Source organism: Haliotis asinina, chromosome 4 (genome assembly GCF_037392515.1).
Source record: "Haliotis asinina isolate JCU_RB_2024 chromosome 4, JCU_Hal_asi_v2, whole genome shotgun sequence".
In the NCBI taxonomy this organism is placed as follows: domain Eukaryota; kingdom Metazoa; phylum Mollusca; class Gastropoda; order Lepetellida; family Haliotidae; genus Haliotis; species Haliotis asinina.
The window spans coordinates 22,291,695-22,310,539 of record NC_090283.1 but is presented as its reverse complement, the minus strand read 5'-3'; the positions used below and the strand labels follow the sequence as shown (position 1 = coordinate 22,310,539).

The 18,845-nt window shown below is 40.7% G+C and overlaps 2 protein-coding genes across 4 annotated transcripts in view; one reads left to right on the top strand and one right to left on the bottom strand.

Annotated features, from left to right (window-relative positions):
• The window catches only part of LOC137282347 (cyclic AMP receptor-like protein A), a 40,558-nt gene extending 34,567 nt beyond the window's left edge, over positions 1 to 5,991 (bottom strand). The window contains exon 1 of one of the 2 annotated variants that reach the window (XM_067814092.1): positions 5,875 to 5,991. In XM_067814092.1, the coding sequence (XP_067670193.1) occupies positions 5,875 to 5,967 (93 nt within the window). In that variant the 5' untranslated portion in view covers positions 5,968 to 5,991. The remainder of the gene's footprint in view (positions 1 to 5,874) is intronic. The other variant, XM_067814093.1, reaches the window with a different exon arrangement.
• A 2,706-nt stretch (positions 5,992 to 8,697) lies between these two features.
• On the top strand, positions 8,698 to 18,091 carry LOC137282345 (uncharacterized). Of its 2 annotated transcripts, XM_067814091.1 has the most exons (3): positions 8,698 to 8,840; positions 13,675 to 13,864; positions 14,510 to 18,091. In XM_067814091.1, exons 2-3 carry the CDS (start codon positions 13,727 to 13,729, stop codon positions 15,485 to 15,487), a joined length of 1,116 nt encoding a protein of 371 aa, XP_067670192.1. In that variant the 5' UTR covers positions 8,698 to 8,840; positions 13,675 to 13,726; the 3' UTR covers positions 15,488 to 18,091. The 2 variants fall into 2 exon arrangements, with proteins under 2 accessions (XP_067670192.1, XP_067670191.1); XM_067814090.1 differs by lacking the exon at positions 8,698 to 8,840 and having other exon boundaries at positions 13,389 to 13,864; positions 14,510 to 18,085.
• The last annotated feature ends 754 nt before the right edge of the window (positions 18,092 to 18,845 follow it).

The window sequence follows — 18,845 nt, the reverse complement described above, 5'->3', positions numbered from 1 at the left end:
CTAGTAATCACAAGTAAAATAAGTGTAATAATCACAGGTAAGAAGTGGTAGACTAACAGAACTTTTACTCTCTCAATATATAATTTTGATTGTAACAAAAAAGACCAAAACAAAGAAATGAACAGGAACCCAAGGAAAACCAGATACTCAGAACCTGAGGAAATCTAGACTTGCTTCATTTAGGGTTTTAGCACTGCAGAGGGCTGGATGCCTAAGGGAAAGTAATGAGGTTCAGCAGGAGTTCAAAAGTCCCATCACCTGATGCCCAGGACAAGTCAGTTTTCATTTGAGGCAATCAAATATAGGTATCTTACCTTGTCCACGAGCTACTAGACAATTTCTGCTTGGGGTTTCAAACAGCAAATAAAGTTGGATTTCATTTCATATCATATCTGCTCAAAATTAACTATTAAGTTTAACACTGATAATAAAGTAGAGTTTCTTTCTTTGCTATTTAATAATTTATCACTTCTCAATAAATAGTCAACCAAACATTAACATCAAATACCATGTTCATTTATTCGTTATAATTTGATTATGTCATAAAAATCAGGGCAACTGGAAAATTACTCACAACAACATACTTTCTTAAAGTCACTTGTCCTGTGGCAAGTGGCTTTCAAAAAAACTTTTGAACCCACGGGTTCAGGGACTGTAGGGCGGACCAGTAAGTTGGGTGTAGTAACCATCAGTCAACTGTACTAATCACTAGTCTCATACGGTGGTCCTTGCATGCAAAGTGCAGTAATTACCACTGATTACCTGCATGCTATGTCTTGTCTTTAATTACCATGTTTATCTATAATAGTGCCCTTGTACTGAACTGAGCTACTGCCAAAGTTTAATCAATTGTACTTGACTGCACAACTTACTTGAATCCTGTGGGGCATGCAAAGTTTTTCTACCTTCATCTTCCCTTGTCAGAATGACAGGGAAACAGTCTTTGACAGACAGATGCTGATGCTGATGGCAATTATGACTAGTTGTACTCTTTCCCAACTCAAAAAAACCCACATTAATGTTTAATGGTAATGACCATTTTATTTCTATAAAAAAAGGTGCCTGAGGTTCTTGGGTCACTCCGATCATTTACCATGTGTTTACGGTGACCTGATATTTATACAGCTTTTCAATGTCCATCACTCTAAGTTTGGTCCAGACACGATTATTTACAGACCATCAACAAATAAGGAATATTGCATGCGGTGTAAAACAAAACTCACTCACTTTCTGCGCCAGCGAAGGTGATGTGGTAACATACATTAATGTAGTATGTATACTTTGTTAAAACAGGTAACAGTAATCCTGAGTCAAAGGTTGTATTATGTAATTATAATATCATGACTGGTATCAAACATAACAAAATACAATTTAACATGATTTTGCCTTTTTATGACTTTTGCATATAATTGGGTGACAAACTACCATGACTACTAGGGGACCCTATGACTTTCAAAATTGGGGTTATAACATCGATCCAATGGCTAAACATGCTTAACTCTGACGACTTAATCAGTTCTTTTGTTTTAAAACGTAACATCAGATTTCAAACACATTTCTTAATTCAGTATGTTCAGTCAGTCTAACAGCTATTTGTTTTAGACTGTTAGCAGATAGTATCACAAAAGTTGAAACTTCTTCCGGTTTGCATCTGTTCTCAACTGGGTCAAATATGCTCACATTGACTTAAAGTTTGATCAGTCAGTCAGTTAAAAGCATTGTTACAAAAAGGAGGGCAGATGAAAAGAACACACAAGTAACTGCATAAAAAAATGGTACTCTATTCAGTCCCTCCAGGATTCCGTTGCTGCTGAATAAATTGCAGAAATTACCTTTTAATGCAGAAAAACATCTTATCAATGAAAAATGCATTTTCAAGCAGAATACTTGCAAAATTTGTCATTTTTCTGCCTTGGAATTTACTCATTCTCAACATTGAATCAAGATTGACTATCTAACAAACCTATATTTTTTAGAGTTTGTAAATGTCAATCTTGAACACACTCACAACAGTACTGATTCAGATCATCTTTCAAAATCTAGAAAAACATCTTGCAAGAAAAAATGAACTACAGGTTGTTCCTTGAATGTCATGAAGCTCTAAAACAGTTATAGCTTTGTGTTTAAGAATTATTTCTTTGTTTTGTTTTGTTTTAAAGAATTAAACTGCAGAATTTTGAAAAATGGGATGCAGAATTCCTAAAAATTTGCTGCAGAATGCAGGAAGTATTGACTCTTTGGTTGAAGAATGCTTCAGGCTTGTACTAAAAAAACTCAACATTACTGGAAAATCATGGTCAGCTCCGTACATTTTCCACAAATACGCAGTTTATCGACAGATATGTACGTGTTATGGTAAGGAGAACATCAATTTCCTGACAACTAGCTCTTTCTGCTCAGTGAAGTGTGACCAACAATTTCCTTGATCACAAGTGCACAACTGCCTGGGCTGAGAACCACACAAACAAATCAATGCTAATTATTCTCAGATTGATTGCAAAATGTCATGCTTGGACATTGTTGCTGAAAATCAATATTAATATTATATTTATTGCTGATTGTTCTTAGCGTTCTTCATGATATATAGCACATTTGTTCATCGTACACAGTATTCTTTCAGTTATATACAGAACAGGAAAATTAAGGGTTCATAAACATTTCAGATGGGTGAGTGTATGGGTGATAGCCCTGAAAATAGGAAGATTGTGTGAATGGGTGAATGCCTTTATTAAGTTTTAACACTGGAGCAATATCACATTGGGGACATCAGGAATGGGTTTCACATATTGTACCCACATTGGGAATCAAACTTGGGTCATCAGCAAGACAGGTAGACACTTTAACCACTAGGCTACCTCACCATTCAATAGGATGGGGTGGGGGTAGATGGGTTTGATGAGGGGGAATATTTATATCGTCTGTATCCATACTACCCCAACATTCATAATCAAGTTCAACCAATTAAGGAGTAATGTGGGAATGAAACCTACAGTCAGCAGATCCTGGTATAACTAAGGGGGACAATTCTTCGTTGCAACAGGTCCAGACAATGTTGCATTGTACTACTGCCAGTGCTTTGATCATCATCACCATCCAAAGTAATATTAGACTCGTAAAGGTTGGAGGTAGAATTTGCCTTCAGCAACTCATGCTTGCCACGACAGGTGACTATGCTTGTCGGAAGAGGCAACAAACAGGATCGGGTGGTCAGGCTCGCAGACTTGGTTGCAGCGTCATTGGTTCCAAATTGCACAGATCGATGCTCATGCTCTTGATCACTGGATTGCCCAGTCCAGACTCAATTATTCAGACACCTATGGATTAAAGCTGGAATGTGTGCTGAGTGTGGCATAAAACTAAACTCGCTCACTCACTCAATCACCCAAAATATCACTGACAACACCATATTTGTATTGATTTTGGAAAAGTGTTATTAAAGACCAAGTCATCATTGTCATCATTATCAATATCATCATCACCACTGTAGTGGTATGGATTTTGTGAAAGTGTAAATACACACCAAATCATAATCCTCACCATGATCACCGTCATCATTTAAACTATCATTAAGATCACCACAGTGGTATTGATTTCACCGTAGTGTTAACAAAGAGCAAACAAGCAACAAAATTACCAGATAAAATAATCAAATATTTGAGAGTTATGACAGAGAAATCAATACATGCTTACAAATTCAGAAAGATGTGATTATTCCCTTCTCAATGGCCAAGGGGACTGAAAAGACTCAGAATATATATTTATCGACTAACAAACATTATTATTGTCCATGAATAGCCAGGATCCACTGGATCATCCGGGAAATGTCCAGTATGTCTGTTGCATGAATAATGAAACAGGTGGAGAGAGATCTGTATAAAAATACAACATACACACTGAAACACTGTACAGGTCTATCTTTTTGTCACCTTGTTTTATCAAGAAATTTTCTGAGACTCTCGTCTGTGTTCTCCAAATCTCAATTGAAGGTAACTTCAATCATTTCAAATACCATACCAAATTGGTTATCGGGATTTGACCTCAGTAAGAAAATCTGTTTTTTATAAGTATTTCATTCTGTCTCTAATCTGTTCAACATAAATTCTAATGTCATTGTCAAGCAAGTGGTGAAACTGAAACATTGCACATACATGTTGTATGTATATCCTTACAATTGTCCTTATGTTTCATGTCCTCACCTTCTAGAACGGCAATCAAAGACGACTTTACAAACTAGTTAAGCAATGTCAACTCCCTAACTGATATCCAGTTTACTATGAAGGAAGAATTCAGTTGCCGATTGTCCTTCCTTGAAGTACATTCCAGATGGACTAAAACAAGCTTCTGAGTCACTATATGTCAGACATATCACAGACCCACCCATAGACAAGTAAACTCACTCCACCTCAAAGTCAGGAATGGAATCTCGCGTGGAGAAAGCTTATGAAATCTGTTGTACTGAGCAATAATCCATTTTGTTTGTTGCTGTTTAATGCCGCACTAACCATTTTTTCAGCCACATGGTGGCAGTCTGTAAATAATCAAGTCTGGACCATACAATCGAGTGATCAACAACATGAATATCAATCTACGCAACTGGGAATCAGTGAGATACAACATGGGTTAAAGAGTCATTGAGTCTGGTCACCCAGTCTTGTTAGTCGCCTCTTATGACAAGCATGTGATGCTGAAGAACAGTTTTAAGCCAGGTCTTCATGGTTTGGGAGTTCTTGACAATAAAAAAGGGATCCGATGACCACTGTGTCGAGAACAAGGAAAATTCAAAAACAATCTTTATGATTCTTTTAGAAAGGGGTCAATATTCTGGCAATAACACTGCACAGGACAACGGTGTAAGAATCTACAGACACCGGAACATCTCTCTATGTAATAACAAGAAGTTGTTATAAAGTCATGTGCCTTTAAGTTCTACTCACTCACCATATCTTCCAGAAATGGTGAGAAGAATATGATTTCAACAAATTCTAAAATTTCTCTGTGTGGCTTCCTGAAACATGGACCTGTAGAAGGGTCACACACACCCCATGACAACGCTGGCCCTGATTCGTGCTCTGTTGGGGGCAGTAGCGCTGTGACACTCGGACCCATTCATAACTGCATGTGCCCAGGGTCGAGTCATATCAAACTGTATCATATATATAGTGTATGTGCCAAGGGCCCTGTTCAGATAAATTCTGAAACAATATCTGATATATAATAGCAACTGCAATTAACAGAATCTCATAGTGCCAAGGATCAAAATACATGTCCTGACATTTGAATATCCCTCTGTAGCATTTTATCAGATGTAGCAGATAAAGTTGACTGAGCATGTTCAGTGAACTTACAACATTGTTACCATTTGTTTTGTGGTATTATAATCTTAATGTGATGAAGCTTAAGTGGAAAGCCGTTACCATGAAATCAATTCACGACCTTGTAAGACATTAAGAACATGTACTCATACAAGTAAATGTGTTAAATGCCTGACTCGTAACACATAGTATTTCAATATTATTTTTGCGACAATTATGATCAGGTACCTGATACATACCAAACTTCCAAAGATCAGGTAACAAATCTGAATCTAAACAAAATCCGTTCATTTTAAACATTTTAAAGACCTAGATAAATGCAAAAAAGCCATGTTTGATCGATTTCTGGGCGAATATTTCTAAACTTTCCATACTGTGAGTAATATCTGAAAATAAAATCAACGTACATGTATGCACTATTGCGAAATGCTACTTTGACGAAACTCCGTTGTACAATTCGCTATCCAAGTGCCATCAAATAAACTGAATCTGCAACATGTTAATGAGACTAACACACGATCAATAAAGGAGCACTTATCTCAACACAGGCATGATTACTTACACAGTGATCCGGATTACCAGGGAACATCGGACAAGAGACTATAGTTAGTGCTGAGATGTTCATGTCCGAAGCCAGTAACTCCCTCGACGCCATGTTTAGATCTCCCGGAATATTTTGACACTTCCGGGTATACATTCGAAGGGAGGTAACTCTGTAGCGTAATCAGTATTCATCAGGGCTTTGCAGGATTTCTTTTCAAAGGATCAAGTCCGACGGGACCCAGTTCGCATTAGTAAATTCTTATCGGAGGCAAACTATCGCGACCTGTGTGAAGATTAGGCAAAACACTCCTCACTGTTGTGCTGAAGCATGTTTCTCGTTCGTTAAAAACCTGAAAGTACCGGCTTTTAGAATCAGTCACTAGAAAAGCTCTCCACCATTGTCCCTAAAATCGAGTGGCACACATTTACGGTCTCATTATTCAGAGACTGGTCCCTTACGAATAATTACCACCAAAAAGGTAAAATATGTGTGACTTCCTTAGTCATTAGCGTATTAACAAAGAAACGCTTCGCTGTGATATCGTGTGAAAGATGTCTAGACACTCCACTCTCCACCAGCTCGCCCGGCGTACGAGATGTCCAACCAGCAATCGATCAATTTATCTCTCCCTGAATTACGTGATCTGTGATATTCTTGTCCACCACCGCTATGATAAATTGCTTTCAGGATATCGCCGAAAGCCTGCGAATTAATCCAGTAATTATCCCCCCTAACTCCACTAATTGGCACCACGACAGAGGAAGCCTCAATTCATTTCCAAAATGTCAAAATTAATCACGGACAGAGGCGGATGATTATTTTCTTCAGTCGAATCATTTTTCGCGATTGGCTTGTTCAGAGGGAGCAACATGCCTTTCACACAGAGTATTCCCATTCTGATGATATTGGAATCGATAACACGACCACAGGAGTGTGGGAACTACCAAATTCAATATTATTTGCGGGACAACATCATTGCTATGAATTTTGAAAGCTGTTTAACTCCTTAGATCAACTGTGATATTTAGCAAATAAACACAAAAGGCGACGTTGGGGGTTAACCAACTGCATCGTGAGCTCACACACAATGCCTATACACTACTATATATACTCTTCTCAACACGACATCGACAGGATCTGACGTGAGAGTAAAAAGCTAGCCGAACTAGCATTAGGTGATAGACTGCCATCCTTTGATCTACGTAATATGACCATAATTGCTCTCTACTGAGTTTTTCAGAATAATTGTCCCTACCAGTTCCTGGGAAATAAACGCTTTATGTCACCCCAGAGTGGCGATGCTCTTCCACTTGAACACGACGGTTACCCTGCTGCAGGCGACGGGTCACGCCTCCAGTAGGTCGCTGCGATCCAGACTTAGCAAACAAACAGATTTCAGCGGGCGAGTGATACATATGTTTGTCTGATAAATATTATTGGAATTATGGATAGAGCATATAGACAATTTTGCACAATCTGTCCGCAGACGTACATCATTGTGACTGACGGATCAGTGAATGCTGAGAGTGATCTCTGACACTCGCGTAATATGGACTGGTGCCAAGAAAATATTTGCGCAAGTAAGGCCACAGTACTTTGATTTGTGTTCTTCTGAACCTCATTACTCTTGTATTTCTTGTGACGGGAAAGTGATAATATTTAGGCACGCCTGTACGTTCCATGCCAAAACATACATGAACAAGAAAAAATAACATAAATTCTCGGAGTAAGAAGTATAAATCTTCCAATATCAGTATTTTACTTCATAAGTCAGCGATGGAGCATGGGTCATAGGAAATGCAAATGTGTTGGTATACAAAAGAGTGAAATGTCCCTTTTAAGACTAGTTACCCTGATGACGGTGTTGCCGAGTTGTCCTATCTCCCTTTTTTCTGACTCTTACATCGTCTTTTGGCAATGCTCCCCACATTCTCTCATCCCGTTTATTCCTTTAAATGTGACCCCCTCATACCCTTTACTTAGTACAACAACCCGTTCCTATTCTGTAAGAACGTTTAACCAATTCCAACCTTGATACGGCTGTCACTCCGTTCTTACCCCCACCCCCCTTTCCCAAATCTATTAGCGCCGTTAGACTAAGCCTGTCCCTTGCACCCCCATCTCTTACTACCCTGTCAACTCCAGTCTTCCGCTCCTGCCCTTATGGCGGTTTTCCAACGTCCAGCTTCTACCCTTACCATAATTTACCCAAATCCAACCCCAAAACCTTACATGGTTTACCGATATCAAGTTCATACCCTTAACCATGGTTTACCAAGATCCCTCTCCTACTAGATGATAGTTTACCATTACCCCGCTCCCACCCATATGATACTTTACGAATAACCCGCTCCTGCACTTTCGATACCCCGGTACCACCCTTACGATAGTTTACCAATATACCGCTCATATCCTTACGATGGTCTACCAATACCCCGGTCCCACCCGTACGATTTTACCAATAACCTCATCACATCCATACGATAGACCAATAACCCGCTCCAACACACATGATAGTTTACCAACAACACCCTCCCAACCTTACGATAGTTTACCATAACCCCGTTCCTACCCTTACGATCGTTTACCAATTTCCCTCTCCCGAAACATTCTTAACCTCGTCTTATCCTACCCCTCATTCAAGCCAATCGCAATCATACACACCCACTCACCCACCCCTCACACCCTCCCTTTAATCCACCACTGACTATGGATACCCCCACAAGCAATTTCGTTGACACCGTCAGCGTGCGAGCCTGATCACGACATTAAATAGATCGCATTCAACCTGAATGAATGAAACCAGTCACATATACACGGTACCCGTTGCCCTCAACACTGTTTATCGATATACTCAAGCAGAACATTGTTGTGATGGGACACAAACAAATCGGCGCCATATTGAACGCGAAGCAAAGCCAGAACGCGCGAGATATTACGTTTGTTTTACGGGGCAGTTAGTGGACACGCTGTCATTGCACGAGGTATGTGGTCAAGATAGAATAGTCCATTCCCTGACCAACTTTCTAGAAGGTCAAATTCTTCTTTACTATGTAACGACTGAAATAAAACCAGAAGCACAACTTGAGATAGGATGGCAACCACCAACAGTGAATATCCATTCCATTACCTGGTGGGGCTCATGAATATTTCCATAAAGAGATAATATTACTGGAGCTATGATACTATGAAAATGCAGTACTTATATGTGCATATTGACGATACACAAAATGGTTTAATCTCGCGATACAACGCTAGCTCATAGGGACAGTGTATATTATATAAACATCCTCGTTTGATACAGTTATATTAGTCACCAAGGTAGTATGCAATATCGTATCCGAATCTCATGGGTACATTCCAATCGAACAATGCAGACAGTAATACCAATCAATTAAAAGTGCCCTTTCAGCGTTGTTATGTGTGTGTTCGCTTAGGCTATCTGTGTGTAAGTCCTCGGCTAACCAAACATATTCACACTGGCATATGAAGGAGTACCTGTCCAGGTGTACATGACAACATACATGTCATGAGAAATCTAGCATGGCACATGACATTTCTAACCAAGTGTTGCATTTAATTTCCGGCAACGTTACAATTATCGATTTGATGACTGAACCGATCCGAAAACTTCATTTCCTAAATGAATCGTCTTAAAGTCATTTGATACTTCATGAATGATTAGCAACAAAACTGTCTGTCTAAGACACGGTCAACGATCATACTGAAGGTGAAAACTGATCAGGTACAACCAATATTGACATTGCAACCACTTCACATTCTCGCACACAGCACTAGTCGTGGTTTCCATGAGACACGGATTGTGTTTTAGGCCTGTTTGCTGGTGCACCCTTGAGCGCATAACGCTTGAGTAGCGTTGAAAGCCTTAGATCAATAAAAATCAATTGATATGCCTGACTGTATTGATCAGCTTGACGGCCATGGACGCGCGTATACACGACGAGGCCCCAGAGGGGTGGGTGGACAAACAGATAATTAAGTTGTGTTTTCCCGAGATTTGTGTAGAAGCATGGGGCTGTTCTGGTGTCGATGATCGAATCTTTAGAACATGGTATGTGTGAGTGTGTGAGTGTGTGTGTGAGAGAGAGAGAGAGAGATAGAGATAGAGAGAAAGAGAGAGAGAGAGAGATTTGGTTACAAAGCGTGTCAGTGATGGCTGTCTGCCACCGTGTTCGATCGCGCTCATACTATTATTCACAGGTTTGAATTATTAGAATTCGATCAAGATAACACCAGGCTCATGTGTCATCGTGACCTTAACTATGACCACTGCAAGTCGTGTTCCTACAGTCGCCCACTGGTTTGTTCGATAGCGGTTTAATTGTCATCGCAGTACGAAAACCTCAATGCAATAGTAAAATCCTTGGCAAGTACACAATGGCCGTAAATAGCTTAAAGGATTTAGCAAACCATCGCATTATTGACTCTTTCAGCACAATTTCAACGCGCTTCTGCACCAAACACCGCTATACTGTGTCTGTTCTCAAACAAAAACTGATCAAACTCGATCGTCTGCGATTTGGTAATCCAACGTCTTGAACGTCCATTTTGAATCTATGGAATAACAAAACGGACATGTCGCACCGATGAAAAATTATGATGTCAATTAAATAGTTACAGCAGGATGCCAAATTAAATTTGGGTTAATTTTAGGGTAATTTTCAGCAGCCTGTCACTGTTTCTACAAACAGGCTAACATAGATGTATATAAATTTAACCAAACAGAAATTACGACATAAAGCTGCTATGCAACAGCAGGTCCGTTAGTTGACATAACCTTTAAGATTTAACAACTCGTTATCACGTAAACAGGAGACAGCGTCCTAGGCCGATGCCGAACGTTAATTTCCTTGTCTAGACCCGGTCTTCAAGTGGCCCCAAGAGTGCGAGGGCGACGTCATTAGGGCTGTAATATCAGGTTGTTAACTTACTTGGATTTTCTCCAAAACAATGTGTCATGAACGCTGCTGTGTGTGCATTGAGTCTCCTGTTTCTCGGACAAACCTGGCTTTGTTTATTACAGTATATTCAAATTAAAACCACACTTTTCTTTACGAATCTACTGAAATTTCGGACACCTAAAACTAAATTATTAAAAATTATCATCATCGTCTACTCCGCGTGGACGTTCAATGCAAAATTAGCATCAAGGTGGTAATAATAATATGTCCATTTATATTGCGACTACTCCACTCACTAGGTGAATGCTCATAGCGCTAACAGCCAAAGCAGGCATACTATTACCCCGGATAACCCATGCTGCCTGTTAGGTGCTAGAAGGTTGTAGTCACCTCTTCCACCGGGTACCCATTTTCTGCTGGGTGAACAGAGGCAATTTTGAACAACTCACTTGCCTAAGGCGAGACCACATGTGTCATGTGCTTCGTTATTGGGCATGACTGAAGTCCTAGAAACTCTCAGGAGTTAAGCTGGTGGTCACCTATCCGAGCATTGTCCGCGCCCATCGTTGCTTAACCTGAATGTGACCTGAGCTTTATGCACAGGACCACACGCCACCACGCCAAGGTATGTGGATTAGAAATATAGTTCTTAGGTTCCACCAATGGCAGACTAAACAGTGGAAGTCCTCTAAACCGGTATTCAATGGGACCCGCAAAATGCCAGTATATGGGGCATGCCGGTTTAGAGAACGCTTGCGTTTTTCAAACTGAGAATGATCTTCCGTGTTCCGTACAGTAGCCTTAGTAGTGTGTTATTTTGTCATATTTACTATTTTCGTTCTCGCGTTTTGTTCTTGAATGGATGTTAGTTCGAATTCAGTTTCATACACTTGACGCTTTTTTTGAAAAATGTCCGGAACTGTTTGTCTGGCAATTTGGTACTTAAGCACAAGACTTTTCTGAGTAGGCCGAGAAATTACATCAACATATTTAATCAGCTGGATTTTCTGTTGAAGAGTTAATTCCAGTCTGGCCGGCTTGACTGGTTTAGCCGTCTTGATACGCTGAGCGACTGACTAAATGTACCCTGACGACCTTACTTTACGTTAGAGACGACCCGGGTTAGAATGTGTCTACAGTAACAAACGCTTGTTGTAAGAGGCGACCCACGGGATCGGGTAGTCAGGCTTGGTTGATACATGTCATCAGTTCCCAATTGCTTAGATTGATGCTCAAACCGTTGCTCACTGGATTGTCTGGTCTACACACCGTCGCCATGAAGCTCCAATAGCTCAAACTCACTTTATGTAACAAGCCACTATGGTCTACTCACAAGAATTGTTTAACCAAAGTATTTCCGAGAAAGACTCCGTACGTTGATTCACGAGTTGGTCAAAGGGATAGAAGAACTATGTTATCACGTAGTCACGATACGTCGAAACGACATCCGTACCTTACACGTCATCAGTACGTCATGTTGATTAAACGTATAAAACAAGTTTATAATTATGGATGACAACTTCTTTAAATCTAGCTGATCACGACGTGGAAACGATAGAAGAACCTGTATCCACACATTGTCCTCTATAATCAAAGAAGTTGTCATCCATAAATACTTGTTCTACGTGACTTCCAACTTCTACAAATGCCACTCAAAAGAGATTATAAACGTGTGCCGGAAATCGGTTAATTAATTGAATCGATTTTGTAGAACCCCTTTGCGATACACTGCACCCTGTGTACCGACACGATAATGTGACATTTTGTTTGCAATGGAGAGGTAAAGAAAATCGGATTAGTGGAACACCTGATAAGTCGACGTTTTTAGTTTGGCCGTATTGCGACTTGAATAGACGTCGGTGGCGCAGTTTGTTTGTTTCAAATCAGTTTTTGAATTAGATTGCTTCAATACCCAAACCCAGTATCAACTACTCAATAACACCTTCTAAGCGGAAACGTGTTTTACTTCCCCCTAATTACTACACTTGTGCACAACATGGACGGTCCATGTGCTGCAATGTGAGTGGCTGTCAAAAGTGAATGAATGAATGGGACTTGGCAGGTTTTAAATCCAGTCTCGGTATCAAACACTCAATAACATCCTCTAATCGGAAACGTAACATGTATCGGCCATGTCCCGCAATCTGATTGGTTGAAGGACGTTCATAACTGGGAATGACAGGTATGAATACATTTGGCATGAAATATTTGATAAAAAAGTCATTATGTTATTTACTCACCTAAATTAGCACATTTAAAATGAATAGTATGTATGCTGCTATCTGATTGGTTCAGTAACAGTAGGACGCAACTTGATGAAAATGCAACTTCTGGGCATCAAATAGTCGATAACGACCGCAAATCTGAAATCACATTTTGTTTATATTTCACTTGCAATACCACATATAATATTGAATAGTATATTTACCGCATCTAATTTGTTGAAATATTTTTAAAGGGAAGAGTTCGGTTCCAAATACAGCCCATGAGCACGAAGTGCTGTTTAACACCCGCAAATCTAAAAACACATACATTGTTTATCGATTTATTAAAGCATATGCCTTGCCCACCTGTTAAGACCCTCAGCATGACGCTGGACAGGAATATGGGATTACCTATACGCTCTCGCTATACATATTGAAGTATGCGTATGTTGTTATACAGCTGACACGGGGGTTTATTAAATCTTTGTTAGAACAGTACTGTTCTCTCATCATGGTCACATATCCCACCTGTGAACCCACCCGGGTATCGGTGAGATTAACGCAATGAAGAAAAGTGTTCGATTTCCATGGCGCCCGATAACGATCTTCAAACCGAAATATGACTACGGGAGGAATTCCCGCGTTTCCCAAAGCTTGCTAACTCCACTGTACCGGGATCTTTCTGATTACAGACAACCGAAGGCCAAATATTATGGGAATCGTCATCTGCTGAAGAAAAAAGCCATGGAGAACCGAATAGTAAGCAACGTTTTGCAGAAGAACACTGACTTCCTGTCCCGCCATCTTGTCCTCTCGCCTACTGTTCTCGAGAAGCTTTGGGAAAATGGCCTGATTAGTGAATACTTCAAGCGGCAGCTGGCGGTGAGTTTTAAATAATATAAGTATATATCAAGCTCACCCCCGTGTGTGATTCTGTAAGGAACGGGAGGTGTTGAGACGTTATACCATTTAGGATGATAGCGTTTGAGAATACACTTTATAAGATGGTGCACCATTCACTGGTTTTACACAGCAGTATTCCGGTTCTATGGCGGCGGTTTTAGACCAGATAGACCGACGATCAACATCATTAATATCGATATCGATCTATACTATTGGAATACGACAAGTCACAGAGTCTGTCGACCCGATACCTTTAGTCGCCTTTTAGTTCAAGTACGGGTTACTGAAGATCTCTTCAACCCAGATCTTCACAAGTCCGTTCACGAAATGAGGGATGTTACACTGTTCTGGAAGCTATACCACAGGGATTTAAGATGATATGGTGCTTAAGTAGCTATGCCATGCGGATATAAAATTATATACCGTTAAAGAATATTTATCATATAAGGATTTAAGATGGCATACGGTTCAGCCTAAGTCTGGGCTTCTGCAAGCAGCCACATATAGACGCATGCTCGTCGTCATATGAGCGAAATATTCTTAAGGTAGGCGTAAAATCCAATTTCACTTCACCTCACTTTCCTGTCTTTAATTTCCTAGTCACTGGTTATGATATGCTTTCAGTTCAAGGACACTGATGAACAAGTTCCCTGCCTCATCGAGAGTTTAAGCGGTCGGGATTTATTGACATTCAGGAAGTTCCTGGCAGTTCTCAGGGAAACAGGCCACGGCTGGTTGGTTGACGTCCTGTTAAGATCACAGGCTCTCAGTTATGAAGAAATCGCCTCAACAGATGGTGAAGCTGGTCAGGGGGACTTCAGACAGGGGTCAGGATTAGTAGGCGAAAGGTCAAGGCTACATGGAATGACCCCTGAACATGCCCGAATGAGACTGACTTCAGCACACCTTAGAGGACGAGGAGGTGATGTTGGTGGAGGTTATGGAGGGGCAGAGCTGGGTCTGAGGGGGATGGAACGGGGAGGACTTGGGGGTGGGGGATATCAGGGGTCAGGTATTGGAGTTGGGGGTTATGACAGGAGTGGTCTTGGAGGAAGAGAGTTGAATGGACTGGGACTTGGTGGTGGTAGGTTAGCGATTGGTAATGATTGTGGGTATGATAAATCACGACTTTCGCTTTTGCAAAAAAGAACACCCCCCACAAATCTTGGGAGTATTCTTGATGACAGGCGTGGCGTCTCGAGCGGCAAGTATAGGGGTCAGGTATCTCCGGGGGCTTTGCTGTCAGACGTCATGAGGGACCCACTACGCGGGCCGGCCATAGATATGGGTGGAGTATCCTATGGCGACATCCCTGGTGCCTTATTGAACCTCCACGACCACTTTAGGAACCAGAGTGACACTAACGAGCAGAACCTGACCATCCTGAAAAGGGAAGAGATGGCCATTCGAGAACTCCTGGACCAGAACAACAGGGAACAGGTCAAGGTCAAGCGGAACCAGTCAGCACTGACAGACATAGGGCGTCGCCTGGAGGAGATCAACGCCAGGACAAATGAGGTCTATGACCCCAATGTTCATAGTCAGATCTCGAGGTACCGTTTGGCCCAGCTCAACCAGATACCCTGGTCAAATAACAGATAGTCTGGATTAAACCAAGTGAGGTACATGACCCCCTTCAGACTTCCACCAGATGTCTTGGTTCAATGATAAGTGACCCTTATGCCATGTCTTACCAATAGGACAGAACATGTTTACTAGTTCCACGAAGATTGACGTTGTCACTGACTTCAAATGATCCATTCATCAAATGTCCACCATTATATAATGTCTTTTATGTTTAACGGAATCAAGATACGCTGTATCAAGAATAGGCAGACTCATTACAGCTGGAGTTGGAGAGGGCAATGCTTATACTCCCTAGCATCCTCTTTGTTGTGTCAGTCTTTGGATTATCTGTGACAGCAGCATCACACGGTGTGGATTTAATCTTTTTGTGTGACGGTCGGACACGTAATTATGAGTACAAGCCTCGGGGATTTATGTGAAAACGTTATGAAGATATTTTTGTTCAAATGTGTACAAGCCACAATGATTTATGTGCAAAACTTATGAAAATACTGTTTTTGTCAAATGTGTACAAGCCACGAGGATTTATGTGAAAAACTTTATAATTACTTTTCTTACTATTTATTTACATTTATTAACAATGGTACCTGTGATTTTTTCTAAAAGCTGTTTTCGGGGCGACAAAGAACAAATAGAATTTCTCTTCCATGGGAAATGTACAATTAAGCACAATCGACTTATGAGCAAAGCGCTGTCTTTTCAGAGCCATGTGTAGCAGAACCACCATTCTAACCGTTTTGACAATTTTTCTTAACGGGATAGAACTGGCATCGCTACTGAAGCCAAAATGACCCATGTCATACCTCGTACTATACTACACTGATAGTCCTGATATTAAGAAGTCAAATAGTTGATGTTATTTTCATATTCGACTTAAACATGTTGTATTTATGGAATATTCTATTATCAACTTGCCTGATGGTACGTGGATCTTACTTAACTGCACTGCCTAGATTTTCGTTGCCCTTTTAGCGATACGATAGTCGTAAGTGCCATATATTAACAGTAACGTACGACTGTCTTAGCTCTAGAGAGAGCTTCGAAAATCTAGACACAGGATACAATGTTTGGAGCCTTTTTTAATGGTGTCCCCGCTGTGATTTTCCTAGAATAATGCTAAAAGCAACATTTGTCATATTTGTGATTTACTATAAGCGTCGTAAAACCAAATTAACTCTTGTCATAACAGACCTGTTATGTAAAGACAGTAACTGGGAATGTTTTAAATGTGAACAGATTCATGATATGTCATTTGCTTGTTAGCGGACCAATACCACGCTTCTGGCAGCTTTTCGTGAAATGAAGAGAAGATGTGAAAAGAAGGTGCTACAATGGTGATAGCGGTTCCTTGTATCGAGATCACTTAACTGCAATCTGGTCCCAAGTGCCTTCAGCACGGACTATGAGATTTCTCAGATGTTATTCCTTGTTACATTTTACCGCTACCTTTACAGAAATACCTTGCACCAATCAGGGCCGAAAGGACACAGTTGGTTAAAACTGGTCAGTGTTTCGTTGTGTCTACACCGTTGAATATATGCTTACGTGTCTCAGCATGAAAACTGTCCATTTATCTCAGAGATATCTACCTCCACTCAAAGCTTGATAAAGTTACTGTTTTACATAGATATGTTGTATAACTATGGACCATCGTGGACACATGATGGACACATGATGGACACATGATGGGGAAACATGACCCTTCTACTTTGCGTTAAAACCGCTGTATATATCCTGGTGCAACGTGCCTTCAACTGCATCAAGAACATTCATAAAATCTTAGAACATTATAATGCACGTTTTATTTGTATGTGATTACTTTTAGAGAGTTATTTTGTCTGTCAGGGACTGGTAGTTGGTATTCTAAGGGAACCTCAGGATGTTTTATGGCAGAAATACGTATGGCTGCATCCTAGTGGACCAGAACAGTTTGATTGTGCGGCTTCATTATTTACAACAGATGCGAACACATAAAACTGCTTGTCTGTTTCTGACATGAAAAATCTGCTTAATAACGCAAAGACTTGACGCCATCCAGCAAAATAAAAAAACAACTCGTTCAAGAATCTCTTACCTGTACAATGCAATTACAATGCTAATTATTCTAAAATTAATAATCTATGCTTGGACACTGTTGCTGGATATCAATATTAATATTATGTTTGTTACTGATTGGTCTTTGTGTTCCTCATGATATACAGCATATTTCTTCATCATACACAATATTTGTTCAGGGCGGTGGAGTGGTTAAAGCATTCGCTAATCAGGTCGAAGACCCGGGTTTGATTCCAGACGTGGATACAATGTGTGAAGCCCATTTCTGGTATCCGGTGTGATATTACCGAATTATTGCTAAACGCCGCGTAAAACTCACTGACCCAAATTTCCTACTTCGCGGAGTATTAAATGTCCGTTTCAATTTATGTACTAGTTGTTGTACTTAATTATTGAGATATATCCCCAGAATACTCATCATTATCACATGACTGTGATTAAACTAGACTACGACCCGAGTACCCAAGCCATAATAATTAGGGCACCAATGTAGGGCTCAAGGTTTTCATTATTCATTTAGTTTATATACATCACATGATGAAATAAATTCCTTTATATTTTGAATGGTGTTTGTCGTTTGCAAGTCGCTATAGGCATCGTGCCGGCTAAAAGTGATTCACACGAAATGGTATTAGTTTCATAACTGTCAAAGAAACATCTCTTGAAATGTGGCGGCCATAAAATTTCAGAGTCTCTTGCTGGGATTCGAACCAGGTACCGTCAGGTCCAAAGTCGGACGCCTTGTCCACATGACCAAAGAGATTAACCCCATCAACAAGCTGACAAGGTAAGGATGTCATCTATGGGATGACTCCACACCCTGCTACATACTCCCCCGTCAACAGAAGTCACTTCCCGGGCCTCATGGTTGGGTACTGACACTTATTTTGCTCAAATGTGATATGAACGTAGGGAAGGATGTCACTTGTGCTACACACTCCCTCGTCAACCGAAGGCACCTCCCGGGCCTCATGGTTGGGTACTGACACTTATTTTGCTCAAATTTGACATGAACGTAGGGAAGGATGTCATCTGTGGGATGACTCCACGCGATGCTACACACTCCCTCGTCAACCGAAGGCACCTCCCGGGCCTCATGGTTGGGTACTGACACTTATTTTGCTCGAACGTAGGGAGGGATGTCATCTGTGGGATGACTCCACGCGATGCTACACACTCCCTCGTCAACCGAAGGCACCTCCCGGGCCTCATGGTTGGGTACTGACACTTATTTTGCTCAAATTTGACATGAACGTAGGGAAGGATGTCATCTGTGGGATGACCCCACGCCCTGCTACACACTCCCTCGTCAACCGAA